Raw genomic sequence first — 20,829 nt, forward strand, 5'->3', positions numbered from 1 at the left:
ACAATTTTTTCATTACTATTAAATAAGGCTGAGGCAGCTTTAAAAAAATGTCCTTGGCGGAAATGAGTTCATGTGAACCAAAAGAAGAGTGCAAAATCCAAAAATTGTGTGCTAAGGCAGGTGTTTCGAGGGAAATAACTGCCGCTTGACATGGAGAGTTACAAGACTTATATGATTCGGTAGCTACATGAAGTGCCCAGTAAATGAGATTTCTTTCACAGCCTTGAGTAAGGTTATCATGAGACCATGAATATTGCACTCATATCCCTACCTGTGCCTGTGTTCCTGCAGGGAAACATTTGATAGTGATGGGGGATTGGAATGCGACAGTAGGCGAAGGAAGAGATGGTGATGAGGTGTGGGACTACGGATTAGGCACGAGGAATGACCGCGGGGAGAAAGCAGTTGAGTTCTGCAGGAGACAGGGGTTAGTCATCACCAACACTTGGTATGGACACCACAAAAGACGCAGGTATACGTGGAAAATGCCAGGTGACTCAGAAAGTTATCAGCTAGATTATATCCTGGTTAGACAAAGGTTTAGGAACAGTGTGATAAATTCGGACAGCTTCCCGGGAGCGGATGCGGACTCTGACCACAATTTAGTTGTTATGAAATGTAGCGTCCGTTTCAAAAAGATAAGGCAGGGGCGGCGAGTTAGAAAATGGAATGTAGAAGCATTAAATGGTTTGAAAAGGAAGGAATACAAACAGGCGGTAGAGGAAATCATGGAGGATGTTACAGAGCTAAGTACTATCGAAGAAAAAATGGGAAAGTTTCAAGAAAGGGTTGTCTAAAGCCGCAAAAGACACTATTGGAACCGTTAACGCTAAAAGGATTAGGAAACCATGGATCACGGATGAGATGATTACAAAGATGGATGAGCGGCGAAAATGGAAGAATATAAATACAGAATTGGGCAAAATGAAGTACAAAGAATTGAACAATAAATTGAGGCGGGCAACAAATAAAGCAAAAGAAGCATGGTGGAAGACGCAGTGCGAGGGTATGGAAAGTCTGCAGAGGAAGGGTGAAATTGGTGCGCTGTACAGCAAAGTTAAATCTTTATCGGGAATTAAGAAAGGGAGATTTATGCTAACAGCTAGAGATAAGGCAGGTAAGGTAATAGTTAACACAGGAAAGATCCAAGAGAGATGGAAGGAGTATATAGAAGAACTGTATAGTAAAGAATTTAGACCAACAAATTTAGACATTGAAAAAGATTACTGTATGACGTAGAGGAAGACAGCTTAGGTCCAGGCATACTAGACAATGAGATAGAAAGGGCATTAAGGGAGATAAAACTAAATAAGGCCGTGGGGGTGGATAACATTCCCGCGGAACTGTTGAAATGTTTAGGAAAATGCGGGAGGAAGAGGCTATATAGGCTGATGCGTAGTATTTATGAGGAAGGAATCTGGACGGAAGACTTAGTGAGATCAGTTTTTGTTCCTATTCCGAAAAAGGTAAAGGCTACATCATGTGAGGACTACAGGACGATAAGTTTGATATCCCACGCAGCTAAAGTTGTTCTCAGGATCATAAACAAAAGGATAGAGAGTAGGGAAAATGATTACTTAGGGGATGATCAGTTTGGGTTTAGGAAGGGGAGAGGTACGCATGATGCCATTGCAGTAATGAGATTATTAATCGAGAGGAATATAGAACACAACCAGGAGGTATTTGCCTGTTTCGTAGATTTCGAAAAAGCGTTTGATAGAGTGAATTGGGAAAAACTAATAAGTATATTGCAGAAAATAGGTATGGATTGGAGGGAAAGGAGGCTAATCCGCAACCTGTACATGTCTCAGACTGCTCAGGTGCGGGTTGGAAACGGGGAGTCCGGATGGGCAGTGTTAGGAAGAGGTCTAAGGCAGGGTTGCCCATTATCACCGTTGCTGTTCAACCTCTATGCAGAGGAAATGATCAAAGAGGCATGGGAAGACCTGGAGGTAGGAATGAAAGTGGGCGGGGAATTCGTAAAATCAGTTAGGTTTGCTGATGACCAAGCTCTTGTTTGTCAGTCAGCCAAGAGGTTGCAAGCATTGCTGAGTGAATTGGAAATTAAGCGCGACAGGTATGGGATGAAAATCAATATTAATAAAACAAAGGTTATGCGATTTTCCAGAAAGAAAAAGGCTAAGCTAAACATTAAAATAGGAGGGCAAAACTAGAGCAGGTGGAACAGTTAACGTATCTCGGTAGTGTTTTGGACCAACACGATCAAAGTAGTAGGGACGTAAGGAGAAGAATTGCGCTAGGCAAAGAGGCTTTCACAAGGAGGAGGGAGTTGATGACGGGGACTTTGAGTAAGGATGTTAAGAAAAGACTCGTAAAAACTTTAATTTGGAGTGTAGCTATGTACGGCGCGGAAACGTGGTCATTGAAGCAGGAGGATAGACGTAGACTGGAGGCTTTTGAAATGTGGGTGTGGAGAAGAATGGAGAAGGTTAAATGGACAGAGAAGAAAACAACTGAGGAAGTACTTGGTATGGTGGGCGAGGACAGGGGTTTGTTGGGAGAAATCCTATGGAGGCAGGAAAAGTGGATGAAGGGGTATTGACCGGCAGTGGGTTGTTGAAGGCTGTGATAGAGAGGAGGATGTTGGGCAAACGAGGAAAGAGAAGGAACAGGAGAGGGATGTTGGACGGGATGAAGGGAGGAAGAAAGTACTCAGAGATGAAAAGGGACCTGATGTAGAGTGGGACGTTGTGTTTTGCTGGGGGTCACAAATTGTTGAATTAGTAATTTTGTCCATCCAAAAAACCTAACTTAACCGGTAGATTACCTAATAATAATAATAATCCCTACAAATGGCTTATTTTACGTAATTATTTCGGTGTTACATTTTGACTGGAAATAAAATTTTGTCGCTAAATTTTGGAAATTATTGGAATTTAGCCCGAGAATGAGCTCAGTGTTCCGGTAGAAATAAAAAAAATTGAAGCATTCAAATCGATACGATTCGTACAAAAAGTATCAAAATAGATGCTTTTCACTCCATTCCCGTAACAGATCTTATCCTGCAATAAACTAGAAAGCAAAATAAATGAAGTACCAGGAGAATTACTTTAGTAAGCCTTTTTTCCGAGCACAACCCTTTAAAAGATATATTATTTTTAACGGTACCAAAATTCTGCGAGACAGAAAATAGATTTTAATTCCGACTCATATGTTTCCAGTTTAATTTTGATATAAACACAAATTTTACGCGACAGTTATTAAGGTAAGGCTATTTAAATTTCGTCTTACTGATGGATTTTCCTAGGAGTGATGCAATTGACTTGGAAAGCTTTTTTCTTGTAGATGCAAGCATCCATGCTCTTTTTATCTGATCTCCAGGTGAGATGCTTTTGCAATGAGTCGCTAAAAATGCAATACTGGTGCCGATTCACCTTAGAGCACGCACGACAATGATTCAGGAAACAACTTTTCACGCGGAATTAACACCACCTTCACAGAAAGACGCTCGGCTTCCAACATGTGATGCGCGTAGGACAGTGCGATTTGCTGGACACAAGAACTTCCGCGGAAACCAAGGGTGGCACAAAGAAAGGAACTGTGCCTCCTCTCCTGAATGTGTGGATTTCTCACTCCTTGGAGTTCACAATTAGCTCGAGCTGAGGCCTTCTCTCTACTATCAAAACCAACCTTCGGGTCTATTACTGTGGATATCTGAAGCATCGACGCACAACAGACACGCAGAGACAAAATGAAAACGAAAAAAACTGACGCGAAGATAAATAGGTATTTCGACCCTCGAAAAAGGCAAAAGAGACAAAATTCGCCAACGAATACAAATTCGGTGGACTCGAGGGAGAAACCGAAGACGGAGGGAGAAAGTGAACCATTTTTTGGAAAGAGGTTAAAAGACGGAGGGGGGTGGTGGGTGATGATGGAGGGCGCCGGAGATAACGGGAGCCGCATAAACGTGGTGGGGGGGCTGCAATGAGATGGATCACGTGAGAGAAAGGGCCTCTTCACCCACGCCGCCTCCGCAGCGACCAACGGCCCGCCGCGGCGCGTGGAGACTTCAACGGGAGAGACGGTCCCGAAGGTGCCGGGGCCGCGGAGAGGGGTAGTGGGAGGGAGGAAGGGAGAGAAGATATGGGAATGGGGGTGAGAAGACACTGCGTGGCATGAAATAAAAAGGCGGGGTTGCCGGACGAACGGGAACGACGCGAATCGCGGGTGGAGACCGAGGGACGCAACCATCGCGAGGGGCGCCCGCAACATCCGGAATCGATCGATCCCGCAGGCCGCCTTCGATCGCGGACGGACGAGGGGCGGCCTCTAGCTCACTTCTTGGTTTTAGCGTACACATTTCACTGCTGGGCCCCACCGATGATCCATCCTGCGAAAATGTTCATGTCTCAGTAGGATCATCTGATACACGAGCTTTGCTAGACTGAAACGTATCTTCATTTGATGACGCGAAACTATGATTTATATCTTCTGCCCAGACTTACAATTAAGAGCTTAGCCGACTGAAAGAGTATGCTATGGAATAAAATGGTAAAAAATATGTAGGGAATTGTGTTTCGCTGGCGCACACACACACACAAACGTCATTGAACCCAGCGGTAATCTATGTTTTCACTCAAGGCTGAAATTTCTCCTTACAAATTAGAATACAGCAAGTTGCAAGTAGGGATCCGAAGTGGTATTATTGGAAGGATGAAAATATTCGTTTCAAGTGAGATTTTGAAATTTTCTCCCTCCTCCTCAAGTGGTTAAGTGGAATTGGAGGGGATTGGCGAAAATAACACGACGCGGTTAATCAATAAGAAAAGGAAGTCTAGTCTCTTTCATCCAACCTACAATCTATTTCTGATGCCCGAAGAAGAACGCTAGTCATCTTACGCGAATGGGCGTTGAACGGTTGTAATAACTGCACTCAAAAATACTATAGATCACACTGCAGTCGATACGGTGATCATTAAATCATCTCCCTTGATCCTTCTATACCTCTCCACACACACGTGGATAGCGTTTTTAAACCATTCGTATTAAGGAGTTTTATGAGGAAAAATCAATTTGAAAATAAATTATTCGGCCGAAAATAGCGAGATTGCTTCAATTTTTCATGAATGCAGAGAGAATTTTCCTTCAATTATTTGCATTTATTTTTGGCCCAAAGCCACGCAGAGAAACGAAAATAAAGCCAAATACAAATCGTACTTGTAAAATCTAGATCCGACAAAGGAGGCTATTCCACTTCGTTTTCATTTGCTTTGGAAGGAGGGTGGCATGTGATGCAAATACCTACGTGGCGTTCGAAGTGAATAGTGCACAGACGTACGGTCTGACCCTCCGAGATGGGTGAAAGTGTTCACACACGTGGCGTGGAATGATTGCAACGTCGTGGGAACAGAGAACGTGATGCAAGGGTGGATGCTGGGAGAAGATCCGGAAGCAGAGTTCGAACGGTATTCGGCCAGTGTCGAGCGCTCGACCGTTTGATGGGAATTTTCCACGGAGGGTGGCGTCACTGGGATAATACTCAAAATGACCAGGCCATGCGTATTTTAAAAACGAGGCTCTATTACGACAGCCCTGATGAAAATATTTCACTTCGAACACGACCCATAGAGTTCGTTTGAGCCGCAAGTACCTGAGGATATACTTATACCTGAGGATATACTGAGGGTACATATTTAATTCCGACAGTCTTTAGATAAATATTCATCCCAGAAGATTACGAACATTTGAGCCCCTTAAAAATGTTTTCACACTCTTGCAAATTACGCGGGATCGACGATCCCTTGGAACGCACTCGAGAACGAAACTACATAAAGGACCTAAATTGCTATTTCTTGCACTTTCCTTTGTTTAGTATTTGGTTTTTACATGGTACGCTGAGGCCGTCGTCGCAACAGACAAATGCTGGGAGACCGAAATCCAGTAACACAGCGGGTTGCCATTTCTCAATGTCACATATCCGGCGAGTCTATTTTTTTGCCAGTTTGCAGGAATGAGGAAACCTTTATAGTTTGGCGGAATAAATTACACTCAGGCGTTCTACTTTTTTTTGGAGCGGTGATGCATTAAAATAATGCCCTCCTCATTCATGAATAAATTGTGTAACGTCAATCATTAAGGGTCTATTAAGTATTCCTATGCGCAAAAATCATAGAAACATTTTCGGTAAAAAATCTTTCCATCTTTTACACCTTTATGATATATTAGGTACAAATTTGCTGATCGCTTAGATAAAATTTCAACCAGACATGAGAAATGCAATCTTATTTTGGATGTTCGAGAGTTTATTATTTCATGGTTTCATGTTAACGAACATATTTTGTCATTTTTAGTTGTAGCTTCTTTACATGAAACTACAAAAAATTACCTTAAATTGTTTGCGCTGTTTAGTGCTACTATCCACATTTTTTGGGAGTTTATTAAGGAGTCGAATGACAGAGCTAAGGTCAATTGGGCCCTTCGGGATAGGGTGGCAATTTGGTAGATATCATATTTCAGGGAAGGATAGAGAGAAACCTGGCGTCTGAACTGGCCTACCTTAAAATTTGATCCTTATGTAAATTTTTTTAAAACCAATAGAAGTTATATTTATTTATCTGGCGAAGTGATATTAGAAATAATTACGCACATATTACAGAAATGCCGATCTGCTGATTAAACACATTATTTTAGAAAATCCTAATCAATAATTGAAACTTAAATTACTGGATACTTAGAATACTTAATCTCTAACATGGAAGTGGTAAGAAAAATAAGTGCGACAGGGATGACAGTCCTGTTTTCACACTGAACACAGTTAAGAATCAGGGTCAATACGTGAATATTCGGTGTAAATCTAGGTCCTACTAGTCTTCGGTTATTAAACCGAGTGTAAAATAATGGAATTGTATAGTTCAATGAAAAACAATTTTTTTCGCAATACGCATCAAGAGTGCAGAATAGTTCAAACAAAACAGAAAAAATTGAAAAATTTCCTTAGCATATTGTTTGATGACAATCATTTGAAACATTCTATATGTAGGATGCAAAGAAAAAAAGGGTTAGGATGTTGCATAACTTATAGACGGGAGACCCTCTTATCGATTTTCTCCTTGACTTACGAGAATATTTTTGTTTTACAAAAGGATCACCACCTTTAACACATCACTCATGAAGGCGTTTCCTAGTTGACACCATCCTAAATCATGATTTTTTAAAAAGTATTCATAGCAGATGTATGATATAAGATAAGTATCGTAGGAGAGATGACGATATCAAGAGTTCCCACGCGAATAGAATTACCATTCTCACACTCTAATGCGCAATATTGACTTGGAAAAAAATTAGAAACCGTATATAATATACGAGCCATTTCACTTGAAAACATAAAAGGCGCAAGAGAGGCTCGAGCCAGAATGCAATATAAATTGGGACAATAAAAGTGAAAGTAAAGAAATGATTTCATCCCATTGACGACTAAAATATTAGCATACCGAATCACTGACGCGAAACCCTGCCAAAATAAAAGGAATAAACGGAATCACTCCGGTGTTCCCATGTATTCAGTATAAAATTTAAGCCCATGATCCATTGACAAGACAAAGGCGAGGAGGACAAAACAAGCCATCAAATATGCACAATGTGTTTCAGTGGAAAATGATGGCATGCGATAATTAAGAAAAATTAAAGAGCCCTGCTGTCGAAATTAATTATCCAGCCGTCGAAATATTGACGCTTTATCTTTCCGAGAACTCGTTGTTGGTCTATTCCAGAGCGGGGTTTTCGAGGACTCGCATCTCTAAGAACAAGGAGCAGTTTGTGACAAACCAACCTCTCATGCTGTAGAACGACCATGGAACGAGAGGATATAATTTTTTAATTAGGTACCAATAAATAGAAGTGTTCTGTATGAAAATTCACTGGATTGATTTCCGAATTCGCAACATTTTATCAAAGGAAGAGAGAAATTCTAATGTTTTATAGTTTTTAGTCAACTTAAAAAATCGATGAGACCGATAGATAAAACGAGAAAATGCCATTGTTTAAAAATACATAGAAAAATAATCGCAACTAGCAGGGTGATGAAATCACATTTCCCGACATCCTCAAAGCGGGAATTCCTAATAGCAATGAGGTTTTTCTCGCTAGAACTCTATCTGGATGGGTTTTATGTCTCCTATTTACGAATCCATTGTCTGTTTACAACAAATACTGTAGAAGACTCAGGACATTAATTGTTCCTGGAATTATGCAGACATTTCACGAACAAATTCGGAAAACACTCCCGCGACCACATAGCACTTCACATACCACAAGATGAACCGTGGACCGTAAGATTCTCGGCAAATTTAGGGTCCCGGAGGAGACCGGGAATCTTGACCTTTTCGAACTCTGATCCCCTTGCTGCAATCAATTTCGCGCATTGGGTCGGAGAGGGAGCTCCGATCAAGTAGATTGCGCCACAATGCATGGAGGGTTGGTAGACCAGTGTAAGAATGACTCATCTTATGGGACAGACATGCGCACCCCGTGCCATGTCTTCTTATTTCGATGCTTTTTTGGGAAAGCTATGATAACGCGTTTTCCCACGGCGCAAGAGAATGCTGAGAATTTTCTATACAATTTCCTCCGGATTGTACCGTTATGCTCAAACAGACCTAACCCGCTTGGCCTTGCACTTGAGCTGCAGAGCAACATCTTCACTGTTGTGAATGCCAAAACCACAATAAAATAATTAGCGACGGATGTAACTTCTTTCCCCGACCTTAAAAATTTAATGCAAAAATATTTCGGAAAGCAAATATGCATATAGAAATAAACCCCCAAAAATTGCATTTTAAAAGAAAGCAAAGCATACTGAAGTCACACGGAAGTAACTTACACTGATAAAGAACATCACTGAAATGCATGGGCTTCAATCACAGTGAACATTTAATAAGGCGAGGACCTTTCTAAGATGCATTTACGGTACGATGAAACAATAATTGGATGAGTGCCAACAACCAAAAAACAGAATTTCACAGGGTTGATTGGATGCAGCACACCATTAAAATATTTAACAATTAAAATATAGAATAATGTTGCAAAAAGGTACCATTATTTTACAGCTCATCGACTTGAGAAGTGTATTGACTATATAATATTTTTGTTCTGCCGGGCCATGGGCGCTCACGGGAATCGAAATTATTAACAACACTACGGTGAAGCCGTAAATTTATCTCCCTCGTATCCGGAATTGGTTAACTGAATACTTGAAGAATGATAACATATGCTCGATGATTACTCACAGGGATGACAAATAAAAGATGCAAACATAACGCATAACAAGAATAAAATACACATAACCACAACATTATCCAAAATGAATACTTCATCAGTTTACTTCACCAATCTACCTACGGTTAAATGGCAACCGGAATAATAGGCCAAAGTATCAACATTGAAATTTTGCACTGTAAATATTTAATGCCAACTGCCTATGGTTTGCTACGACAGATCAGAGTATTTACCTTCAATAAACGCAGGAAAACCGTGAACGTAAGCAGTAATTATAACTGGCGTCAAAAACGTAAAATATTGAAAAACAGGTGTCAAGTACATACCCTTGTGTACAATTCCTTAGTTGTCATGTCCTAACCAGGTTTCGTTCTGCTATCTTCGGCACTGCAGAACGATAAGACACCCACTTTGATATCACTGACAGATTTTAGCGTAACACCACTGACCCACATACGCTACCTATGATAGACTACCTGAACTAAAGGTAGAGTGGCATCCAGCTGACTCCATTCTCTTCTGCTCTGCGCAGGTCAATAACAAAATGTATTTGTATCGTTTGTATGGTTCAGTTAGGGATTTATTACTTTTGCTGTCTTCAAGTTATAGTCATATTTTATCATGATAGAGAAAAAAAATTAATTGATTCCAAATATATTTCGTCGTAATCTTTAGTAATTAAAGTTATCAAAAAAATAAAATCATTGCAGAAGGATGTTTCATGTAAGCTTAGGAGGTTGAAAAATCTAATAAAAAAACCAAGAAGCAAATGGAAATTGAAATTTGTTAATGGGAAGGATAATAATTAACGATGAAATTAATTTTTGAAAATGTTTCGATTTCGAGCCTTGGTTCGAGAGGTAAACAAAAGAAGGACGGAAAATGACATTTGGAGCGCAGTGTTTGGTGTATGTATTTGTAATGTATTTTCTTAGCATCAATTGTTCTAAATTCGTGTAAAAAAACTCGAGTTAGCCATGATATCCGACGAGAAAGAACCCGAATGTGTGAAATGTAAGGCTAAAAGTTCCTCAATTTGGTCAACATCAGAATGTGGTGAAGTGTGTAACGATTGTACGGTAGCTGATACCTTGAAAGAGAAAGAGTCAATTGTAAATGTTCCTAAAGTGGCCAGTGCGCCAGAACCCAGCACAGGGCCTAAATTGGCCACAAGAAAGAGCACGAGAACGACTAGAAATTATAAGACTAGATTAAATCCTTATGCCCTTCCCAAACCTCCAAAAGGAAAAGGACGAAGAATTATATTTAAGAAAAGCGTAAGTTGAATTGGTTTGGATGCGGGGCAAAGCATTCTTTTTAATGTTAGTAGTTTTTTTTGTTATTGTAACTGTTAAATTACTGTTTTAGGCGACTAAGGCTCCTTCGGCGGTGGTGACAACCGTGACATCAGACTATGTGTTCTACAAGGTAGACATGGAAATTAATATTTTAATTATATTCATTCTGTGAAATTCTTCTAAAAGAATCAATTGTTACGAATTAAGAGCAGAAGGATTATTATTCATTTTTAAAGCACTGAAACGTTCAACGAGCAATATTTGCAATCGCTTTCTGGTAGTCGATCTGCAAGTACTGCAAAAGTTGACGGGACAGTATTTCCATGCAATTGCATGTTCATAGAAGAATATTATAAAGTAAATTGAAATAATTTTATTTTTTAATGAATTCATAATATTTATAGGGAAGTTACATACAAGTTGGTGATATTGTATCAATGAGAGATGAGGATGGAGACATATTTTATGCACAAATACGTGGGCTACTGCAGGATCAGTATTGTGAAAAAAGTGCTGTTGTGACTTGGCTTCTACCAACAAGGATTAGCCCACACCCAGAGAAGGGGTTTGATCCATCTACTTATATTTTAGGTAAGTTGCAATGTTTCTATTATTAATTGGGGTATGATGTTAAAATCAGGGTACTATGTGAAGAAACAAAAGAAATATTTTATAAAGATATGCTAAAATGGTAGAAATATATATATATATATGTATATTCATTATATATATATATATATATATATATATATATATATATATATATATATATATATATAATGAGGTTCAACTTTCAGCTTTGGTCTAAGGGCAGTAGGATTCTTTGTAATTTAATATCTGGAACTCAAAAATGAGGGCATAGGTGAGGTCAGCACCATAAAGATATTACAAAGCCTACCTAGTTGTGTTGAAACACTGATTTCCATTAATATCTAAGTTCATTAATTTAACACTAAATTAATCAGAAGCAATATTGGCCCAGACAGGTTGGAGTTTGACTTCAGTACCATAGTGCCCTTATCCTATGTCTTTATGTGTCAGGTAGGTAAATCATAGGCTGGCACAATGGACCATAAAGAAATGGGTCTCCTGTTGAAGGTCCCCTACCTTGTCAATTTATGTATTAATTTGTGACGTGTTATGTGTGTCAATTCATAAGAACACCTTGTGTTGTCAAAGCCCTTAAAATTCAGCAGAAGCACCTCAACTTTTAGTCACTTCGTAGCTTAACTGGCTAAATCACTCAGCCAGAAATCGAGGCAACTGGGTTCAAACATTGGTCACAGTGAAAGTCATGCATTTGTAAGATACAATCTTCATGGACAGATTTTAAGCGACTTAAAGTAAACAGTGCTTCAGTTAGCTGTAACTTATGGTATCTGTTTTTTTATGTTGAAAAAGTCAGTCAAAGTGGAACGTGGTGGAAATCACCCATGCTACATAAGTTTGATGAAATAACACTTTCCACATGCAGCAGTTTCAGCTCACAAAGCAGTTTTCACATGTATGCCAAAACTCAAATGAATCAACCCCAAGTCACAAAGGTTTTAAAGCCTTTCAGAAATTCATGAAACCAGCATCCCCATAAGACCCATTGCTTCTAGTGCCTTTGCCCCCAACCACCAGGTGTCAAACAGGGTAAAATAAATTTTCAAGGAATCATTCCTAATATTATTCCAAATACACTACTAAGAACTCCTATGAATTTGTGAACTTGCTTCCTGGCAAAGATTTTGAAGTAAGTGCATTTTGGTATCTTCCAAAGTTATTAAATTATTCTCCTAGGTACCAAGAGCTGAAGTAATTATTTTGGCCATGGCCCAACTCATGAAGACAGGAACTCCCTGCCCAATGGCAAATGAATTGTGCACCCTCCTGGAAATGTGTAAACCAAAACAGTGTCCTCTGAAATGGTAAATAATACAAATAGTTAGATTGACTAGCAAAAGGGTCACTCCATGTCCCGATTGTACTTCATTGGTGTTGTTACATGGATGTCATGTTTTCATATGGTCCAAAACATTGAAGCAACTGAATAGTTTTCTGATTAAATTATTTTATTATTTAAATTATTGAGATACCATTTTACAATGGAAATAGATAAAATATAGTGACACAGTTTCCTAAGCATGCCATTTAAATCAATAAAGCTCAAACCACAGATTCAACTTCTTAATCTGTAGGAAACAACTGATGGCATCATCCATGAACACCATCAACATCATCTCTCCCAGAAAAATGACACTCTTTGGTTCTCAGGCTATGTCACATTCCCATGACACAGGCCAACAAACTAAAATAACTCTGTACCATAAAGCAGATAGTAGCCATCAATGGATAATCTTTACTAGGAGAAAATTGACTCAAATAGCTTAGAAAGAGATTCTCAGTGCTCCAAATCTAGGTGATGATGCACCAAAATGATCAGGAATTCCCTTCTTAGGAACCCTTTCTTAGGAATTAGCTGGTAAATTAGTATTACTCCCAAACTAGAGGGTCTAAACAGTATTTTACGGTAAAATGATTGTAAGAAATCTGCTTGGCTCTACGAAGGACGAGGAAGAGCCTTTTCAGCCAAGTGGCTCATATTTACTGCATTGCTCAGATTGTAAGGCCATTTGCATCTGCCACCTAGGAATAAAGTTTGACACCCTAGCGAAAGTTCACCTTGTGTGTTTCATCCACAGTAAAAATAACCAAAGTTTTCATTTCACCTTACATTTACTCGAAAACGGACACAGCAGTCGTTTCATCCCGGGAGTTATGCATCTGGTGAGATAAAGACCCAAGTTAGATGCCCTAAAAGAGTTCAAAACATTGAGAGCCATGTGAATTCAAATATATGTTATCTTCTTAAGGAATACTTGTACCCCTAACATTCCCCTTATTAGCCTTCCCTGACTCATGGACCAAATATGAACTCCCCACCACTTTCGATCCATGTATACTGCCAGCTTAATATGTATTGTCACCTGATGATGTTGCAGCGCAATGAAATTATGGTCATGGAAAGTAAAAATTTCAGTGCTATTTCACTGATCTTTCAAAGTACGCCAGTCCAGCAACACAAGCAACAAAATGAGTTATATATTTTGTGGCATTAAAGGTTGACTCTCTACGTACGGTACGAAGAACACATTAAAGTAACATTTGGGTGTTATTTGCAAGTTCTTACATTTGAGCAATGTTGTAATTATATTAACTACCATTTAAGGATAACATTTTTTATTGTTAAATGGGTACCCAAAGGTGATCAATTTGAACTTTTATGAGTTTATAAAAATGAGTAGCATCATATAATGATGATGGTTTGAATGATTAATAAATGAGCATTTTATGAATGTGTTTATACTTTACTAAAGCTGAGTTGGAATTCTCATTTGCCTCTCGCATTGCATGAATATTTTGAATGGCTGAAAAAATCTAATCCATCTGATTACACTTGAGAAGTAGATAATTTCTCTGGATTTTAATGCCATCACTTTTTCCTTGAACTCAAATTTTCTCTACCAGTGCCAGAGGTCTCTTCTGAGATGAATACTAATTAGTGAAGGCTGTCAATTAAGTGTATATTGCCCTATTATTTCACCAATTTCCTAAAATCTAGCCACTATACATGTTAACCAACAGCCCCAGGCAACATAACGACACTGAGGCTAGCAATATTGATAAAACATTATTAAAATATTTTATTTGAATAAATGCGATATTATGATTCAATAATAGAGAAAGGTAGATAATTCAATTTCAGCTATTTGCATAACCGTAAAGAGATTCAGAAAGTAATATTAAACTTTGGAACATTCTTAACTTTTTCTAAATCATAAAACAGAATTATTTGCACTGCTGGGAGCATTTAGTTCCTGAATGGTTTAGTTTCTAATTTTGTTTTTTTTTTCTCTTTGCACCCAAAATAAAATTGTGTTGTGGCTAGGGTTTATTCAATTTTGTAAGAATTTAAAAATGTTTTGTATTAATAAAAGTAATCAATTCTTCTTCTCAGGTCCTGAGGAAGATATCCCAAGGAAATTGAATTGCATGGAGTTCATAATGCATGCCCCTTCGGAATATTTCAAAGCGAAAGATTCTCCATATCCCACAGTCAACAGTAGAGGAGAGGGTTATTTTATATGGACTCGATTGCCAGTGTATGAGAAAAATGAAACCAAAGATAACGATTGAAAAAGCACAATTGATAGGTTGTTTTATGGCTTAGTTTGTTTTGTAAAATGGTGCTTAAATGTTTGCACAGAACAGCATTCATAAATTATAAATAATGATGTATTTTAATACAACTTGAATTCCATTACCAGGTACCTCAATTCATAAGAAGGGTATGAACACCAACTTGAGAGAAAGTATTTTGCTGTTGTGTTTTAATCTTTAGCTGATTAAAATGTATAATGATAAAACAGTGCAATTTGACAAATATACAAGTGTCTACAAATTGAATTTCTTTTATGAAAGACAACTGATGTTAACCAGTTTGTAGTTTAAAAGAGAAAGGAGTAGCATTCAGGAACTCTCACTTGGAGAATTTAGGACCAAAGTCTTCATAATGCAATTTGAAAATCAAGCATGAAAGTCGATCTCACTGGTTGGATAAAAATGGCATTATGGTGATCACTATTCTACTGTCATATTATAGCGTATAAATTGTTTCTTATTGATGTTTCTTTCATCATTCATGTATGTATCTTTTATATTATGTTTTGCATTTGATGTTTCTTGTAATCAGCCCTCAAATTGGGTATTGTAAATTAACTATTTTTAGGATCTATCACAGTGTTATAGAAAATAAATATTATTATTTGTGCTGTAACTAGCTAATGAGGAATTATTTAAGATGAAACCCTGCTTATTAACAAAATTCCATTTGTACTCACTGATATATAGGGTTCGTCCGGAAAATAAGTGTACTGAGCTCAGGCAAAAAAATTTATTACACTTTTACATATCTTAAGCTAATATTCCTCAATTTGGACCCTTGTGAGTCGATACACTTGTTCCAGCGGCGTTCGCATTCCTGGAACGCTCCCGTGAAGGTATCATCGGGAACCTCTCGAAGACTCGTCGTCGACCTCTTCTCTGCCCTCCACGAACATCTTTTGCCACCGAAAGATCATGTTTCTGGACATGGCTGACTCCCCGTAAGCCTGGTTAATCATACCGACAGTTTCGGTAGACGATTTCCCAAGCTTTACCGCAAATTTGATGGAATAACGCCACTCCAAAAACTTCGGCATCGCGTTCCGTGACGTGGGTCGAGCATGGAGGTTCGCGTTAACAGAGCTCCTCACTACACCACAGCTCAGAGCCGACTGCCTTTTTCAGCGTCGCTTGCCAACATACCCCCCTCCAATCGCAGCCCGTCAGAGCGGTACTGGGCGCGCCTGGAGCGGCGGGAAAAAATCAGTACACTTATTTTCCGGACGAACCCTGTACACAAAAAAGTCATTGATCACAATATTTTTGCTTTTAATTTGTTTTTCTACTCCTGTTTTATTCATCCTTACCTTACCCTACCCTACCTGATGCACCATTCCCTTTTAGGTTAGGTGAATTCAAAAAAGCCAGATTTTAAGTAATTTCAGGAAACGGTCTCCCTGTTATGTACTACTCACAATGTAATTGTTGTTCCAATTCTTCTCAAGGAGCATATCTACTTTCACTTCGGATGCATTAATCCACAATTTCATTTTCTCTGTTCCCAAATTCAAGTTTTCCAGATCCTGTGCACATTTAGTGGGCTGTCAGCCCAATAAATGTCAATACTGCGATATCTATCATGTTAGAGAATAGGAACATTTACATCTTGCATATTTATCTATATATGTATACCTTGCATTATGGAAAGACCTAAATCCAGCTCAGTGTTTCTTCCAAAAGATATGTGAAAAAATTATGTATTGGTATTTTTAACACATTATTTGAGAAAATAATATGGTAAATCACTAAAGCCTAGATAATCATTACATTATTAATGATTGTTTATCATTTATCTTAAAATTCAAGTCATAAATATTGAGTTGAGACATTAATGCAAAATAGAAATCATGCCCACTGATCAGTTGAATAGCAAATCTGAGGTTTGGTTTATTAATATTGATGCCAAAAATAAAACTGATATATACAAAACATGAGTGGCTGACAAAAAACACACATGAAACTAGACAAACTGAAGGCTGGCTGTTAAATTACGGAGCCTCCTTCAGATAACCAGAATTATCTGTCTGTAAATCAGGAGTTAGGTAATATACATGTGAGATCAGTCGAAAACCAAAATCCTGGGCCATTTACAAACATCATGGCTCAGTTTCACCAAAATCACGGCCTGCCAATGGCACTCTTGTGCTTATGGAGTCAACTTAGGATTCCTGCAGTTAGCCCTAGTTTATTTATTACAGCACATTTTGATTTTCAGTTACAGAAGAGGATGTATTGCAGCAAATTTTCAAATTCAACCTAAATTTGTAATTCAATATTTGCCAGCCCTGATTATTTTTGACATCTTATTGAGCATTGGGATATTTATGTCAGCTACTTGTATCCAAGAATGAAAGTTCTCAAAAACTTAAAAGATATCGAGCTAAAAACAATGCGAGCCAGCTCCTTGGTATTTAGCAACCAGCTCATGAATTTAGGAGTGCCTATGCAGTTGCTTATTTACAGAGTGGGTGATTAGTTTCATTGGGTATTCCTAGGTTGAGACCATATACAGATCATGCTCCAACAAGCATGAGAGAGGCTTCACGTCAAACATTACCACTCCTTATACTTTTAGTTTTCACTTAGTGGAAGTTGTATGTGTCCATAATAATAAAGTAAAACAATTTACTTTTCCATAGAAAGCTATTTCGTGTATCATGGTGAAATTGCTGTACCAAGCAGTTAAATTCTATGGAAAAGTACGTTTTTCATTCTGTTAGATTGGATTATACATTGGATTATGTATTATTAAGTTGGTATAATTATCTTGGTAATGCAAAGCAATGTTATTCTCATTATAACAATACAAAGCTAATTTCTTCAGGTCCCCATACCTGCTTCCGTAATTGAGACAAAATGTTTTTGCTGACATTACTTGATTGATTTTACTTTGCTGCTTTTTTGAGTATTTTCTTACCCAGGCAAAAAAATAACATGTTCATAATTTAAAAAAATTAATCATACCTTTGTTTCCCTTCACAGCACCTTGCCATCTCCAACACTTCAGATCACATGATTCCAGTTTGATTCTCAAACTACTGACTAGTACATTTGCAGTACAGTAACAAATCGTACTTGGGTTCAAATTTCCATGAGCCAACTGCACCTGTAATTTTGACTACACCATATTCACCGAATAAACTGGCATCTAATTCAATGTTAGTCTAATTTAACATTTCATCTTGTAAAAGTTTTATTAAATTTTATACATCACCTTTATCCATTTCATGCCCATAAAGCATCATGAAATTTGTAGCAAAAGAGATGACATCACACCATATGAAAACCTGCAATATCTCAAGGAAGAGCATTTTTTAGGAAGATATTATGAAGTAAAACTAGGTATACTACAAACACACCCAGAGAGTTTATTAAGTGATGAATTCTCCCAAGTTGAGTTTGACTGGGTAGGTAGGTCATATCCCATGGAGATTTACACTACTAGAAAAACATGAGAAATACTTATGCGCTCCAGAACATTGTTAACTTCTTAGGATGTTACTATAAAATCTTAATCTGAGGAAGAGGTTTTCCTACTGCATGATTTTCGCCATTAGTACATATGCCACAAGTAGTAGTCAAATCCAGAGGTGTAATTATTGCACAGGAGTAATGGTGAACTTTGCTGAGTTTGGTCGAATATATCAGAGTAAACATTCCGAGGCCTGTCAATTGTAATGGTAGATATGAGTAAATGATGTGTTTTACTAATATTTGTGCAAAATTCTGACTATTATTCAAGTTAATATGTAAAAAAAAATAGCTGTTGCAGTTTTCTCTAACGTTGATCATTGCCATATATTCATTCCGTAAAACATTTAGAACGATTACACAATAACCATAGGTGAAGTCTTGCATGAGTTTTTGATAAATTTGAAGCTCTGATGGTTTGGTGATTTAACATTGACAGGTACACTTTCCTGTTTGTTTCTCTGAAACATAATAATTGAAATAATGGAAAACCGGCAGTTTCCAACCTTAACTTGCCTCTTCCATGTGATGCACTTCGCAATCCCTCTCATTGAGCATCTCAACTGATGCCACCGAGAGCAAAGGCTAAGAAGGTAATGCTCTACCATCAGCGATTAAGTGTCACATTCAACATAATCAAACTTACAGCAGTTTTTGGAGATCTTAGATTTCAACCTCAACCATGCTTTTGATTAAAAGAAGAAAATTAAACATAAAATACATTGAGGAATGTAATTATGAGGACATTGACCAGGATTTTTATGATCATATTATTCAATTGTCTGGACCTATGAGGAAAACAAAGAACAGGGCAATTGCATGGAATGTCAAAGGTGTCTACTCCCACACACTTTGAGACATTCTATTATCCTTTATTATTCATTTCAGTATCATAAAAGTTAAAATAATCTACTTCTACCACTTGGACTCTATTTGTTATTCTTTGTGAATTACCTTGTTTGAGTTCCAAATGTTAATTTGCTACCAGTTTGCATGCTCAAATATCTATTCATTTTATGTTTTTCTTTGTGTTTGTTTAAATCTAAACTCTGAGTTCATTTTTTGTGCAGCTTCTCTTGCTAAATTTATTGGCATTATTTCCTAGACTCTTAAATTCCGCAACACATTTATTACATCACAGATTTTTGGGAATGGTTTTGATTACTTCTTTCATTTTGAAAAGGCATTTCACAGAGAAATTGGGAGAACTAATAACCATACAGGTAGTCTGGTTGCTAGGGAAAGAGAAAAATAATAAAAATGAAGATTCTCAAGAAATAGGAAGTCTAAGATAGAAATTAAAATTGGAGGGCATCAATTACAGGAGGCAGAGAGAGCACTCATTTAGAAAGTATAAGAAACGAAAATGAGCAAAATACACAGGTTGTTAAAAGAAGATATGCCTTTGGTGAACAGCATTTTTTAGAGTACAGAGGTGATGACAGGGAAATTGAGCAAATATTTTGATATGGAGTGCTCAATTAAACTTGGTTGAAATCTGTTAAATTTTAAGTTTTTTGGAAATGTGGACATGAAGGAGGATAGAAAAAGGGAAACAGAGGGAAATGGAAAAACAAATAAGAGCAAGGGAAGGGGAAAACAGATGGTTGTTTGGAAAGATCCAAATAAGAGAAGGGAATGGAGGGCATACTGAGTGGTAATATAATGTTGAAGACTGTGCTTGAGGGTACAAAAGATTACACATGTTGAATTGAATGAAAGGAGGAGGAAAATATCTGGAGTTAAAAAATGTTTATTGTAAGGTGTAGTTTTAGGGTATTAATGACTTGTTAAGGAGAGATTAAAGTGCCATCCTGGGATCCATATAACACTGATACCCTTATATTGATCTGCTAACAATAGATCAATGCAAGTCAGCATGAAATGACTCTGAAAGCAAGGCATCTATTAAGGCAAAAAAATAAAAACATATATTTATCTTTTACAATCAGTACTCCATTAAAAACTGATATTAGAATGAGCATTGACACTTGATGCTTGTTATTATAGATCAAAAGTTCATCTATGGTGTTTTGAAGGATCTTCAATGCCCTCGTTGTCAATACCCATCCCCCAAACTTTCAGTCAAACCTTGAAGAGAGGTTTTAAAAAAGCTATACTCTGGAAAGTGCCCTTTATTCAGTATATCCATATGTCTCTCTAAATCACTGATAACTTGAATTTATTGCAAGCTTTTGAAGCACTGATAGCATCCAATATAAGTTATCTCCCGCCTTCTTTCTGATGTTTAGTGTGCCCTTTTATGTCTTCATTCCCAGAAATTTTTCTTTCCAGGTAACCTGGCCACAGCTTGGAATTTCCTTTTCCTCATGGTCCTGTTCCACCAAAAAAAATTATTCTTGAGGAAAATATCCTTCTCCTCAGTTGATAATCGCCATCCGATGAAAAACCATGTTCATAGTAGTAAAAATGTGCTTATATCATGATATATGCAATGTTCAAAATTAGCCATGGGAGTCAAGATTGCATATCAATTTACGGCGGGTATCACCACCAAAACAAGAAAATCTTTCCTTAAACTGATTTTTAATCCTAAATGACAAGATCACTAGGTAAGATGATGAATGGCTTTATTAAGTAAACAAAAATGAAA

At 37.7% G+C, this 20,829-nt stretch overlaps 2 protein-coding genes across 2 annotated transcripts in view; one reads left to right on the plus strand and one right to left on the minus strand.

The window, feature by feature from the left end:
* Nucleotides 1-9,672, minus strand: part of didum (dilute class unconventional myosin) — a 133,337-nt gene extending 123,665 nt beyond the window's left edge. Inside the window, exon 1 of the mRNA XM_071596138.1 lies at nucleotides 9,564-9,672. Coding sequence (XP_071452239.1) covers nucleotides 9,564-9,590 — 27 coding nt within the window. The 5' untranslated portion in view covers nucleotides 9,591-9,672. The remainder of the gene's footprint in view (nucleotides 1-9,563) is intronic.
* Nucleotides 9,673-10,129: 457 nt separating this feature from the next.
* On the plus strand, nucleotides 10,130-15,343 carry LOC139697433 (GATA zinc finger domain-containing protein 1). Its single transcript, XM_071596139.1, has 4 exons — nucleotides 10,130-10,514; nucleotides 10,606-10,665; nucleotides 10,940-11,126; nucleotides 14,539-15,343. Exons 1-4 carry the CDS (start codon nucleotides 10,215-10,217, stop codon nucleotides 14,715-14,717), a joined length of 726 nt encoding a protein of 241 aa, XP_071452240.1. The 5' UTR covers nucleotides 10,130-10,214; the 3' UTR covers nucleotides 14,718-15,343.
* Nucleotides 15,344-20,829: the final 5,486 nt, after the last annotated feature.

This window comes from Hetaerina americana, unplaced genomic scaffold (assembly GCF_022747635.1).
Source record: "Hetaerina americana unplaced genomic scaffold, ioHetAmer1.1.p SCAF_76, whole genome shotgun sequence".
Classification (NCBI taxonomy): domain Eukaryota; kingdom Metazoa; phylum Arthropoda; class Insecta; order Odonata; family Calopterygidae; genus Hetaerina; species Hetaerina americana.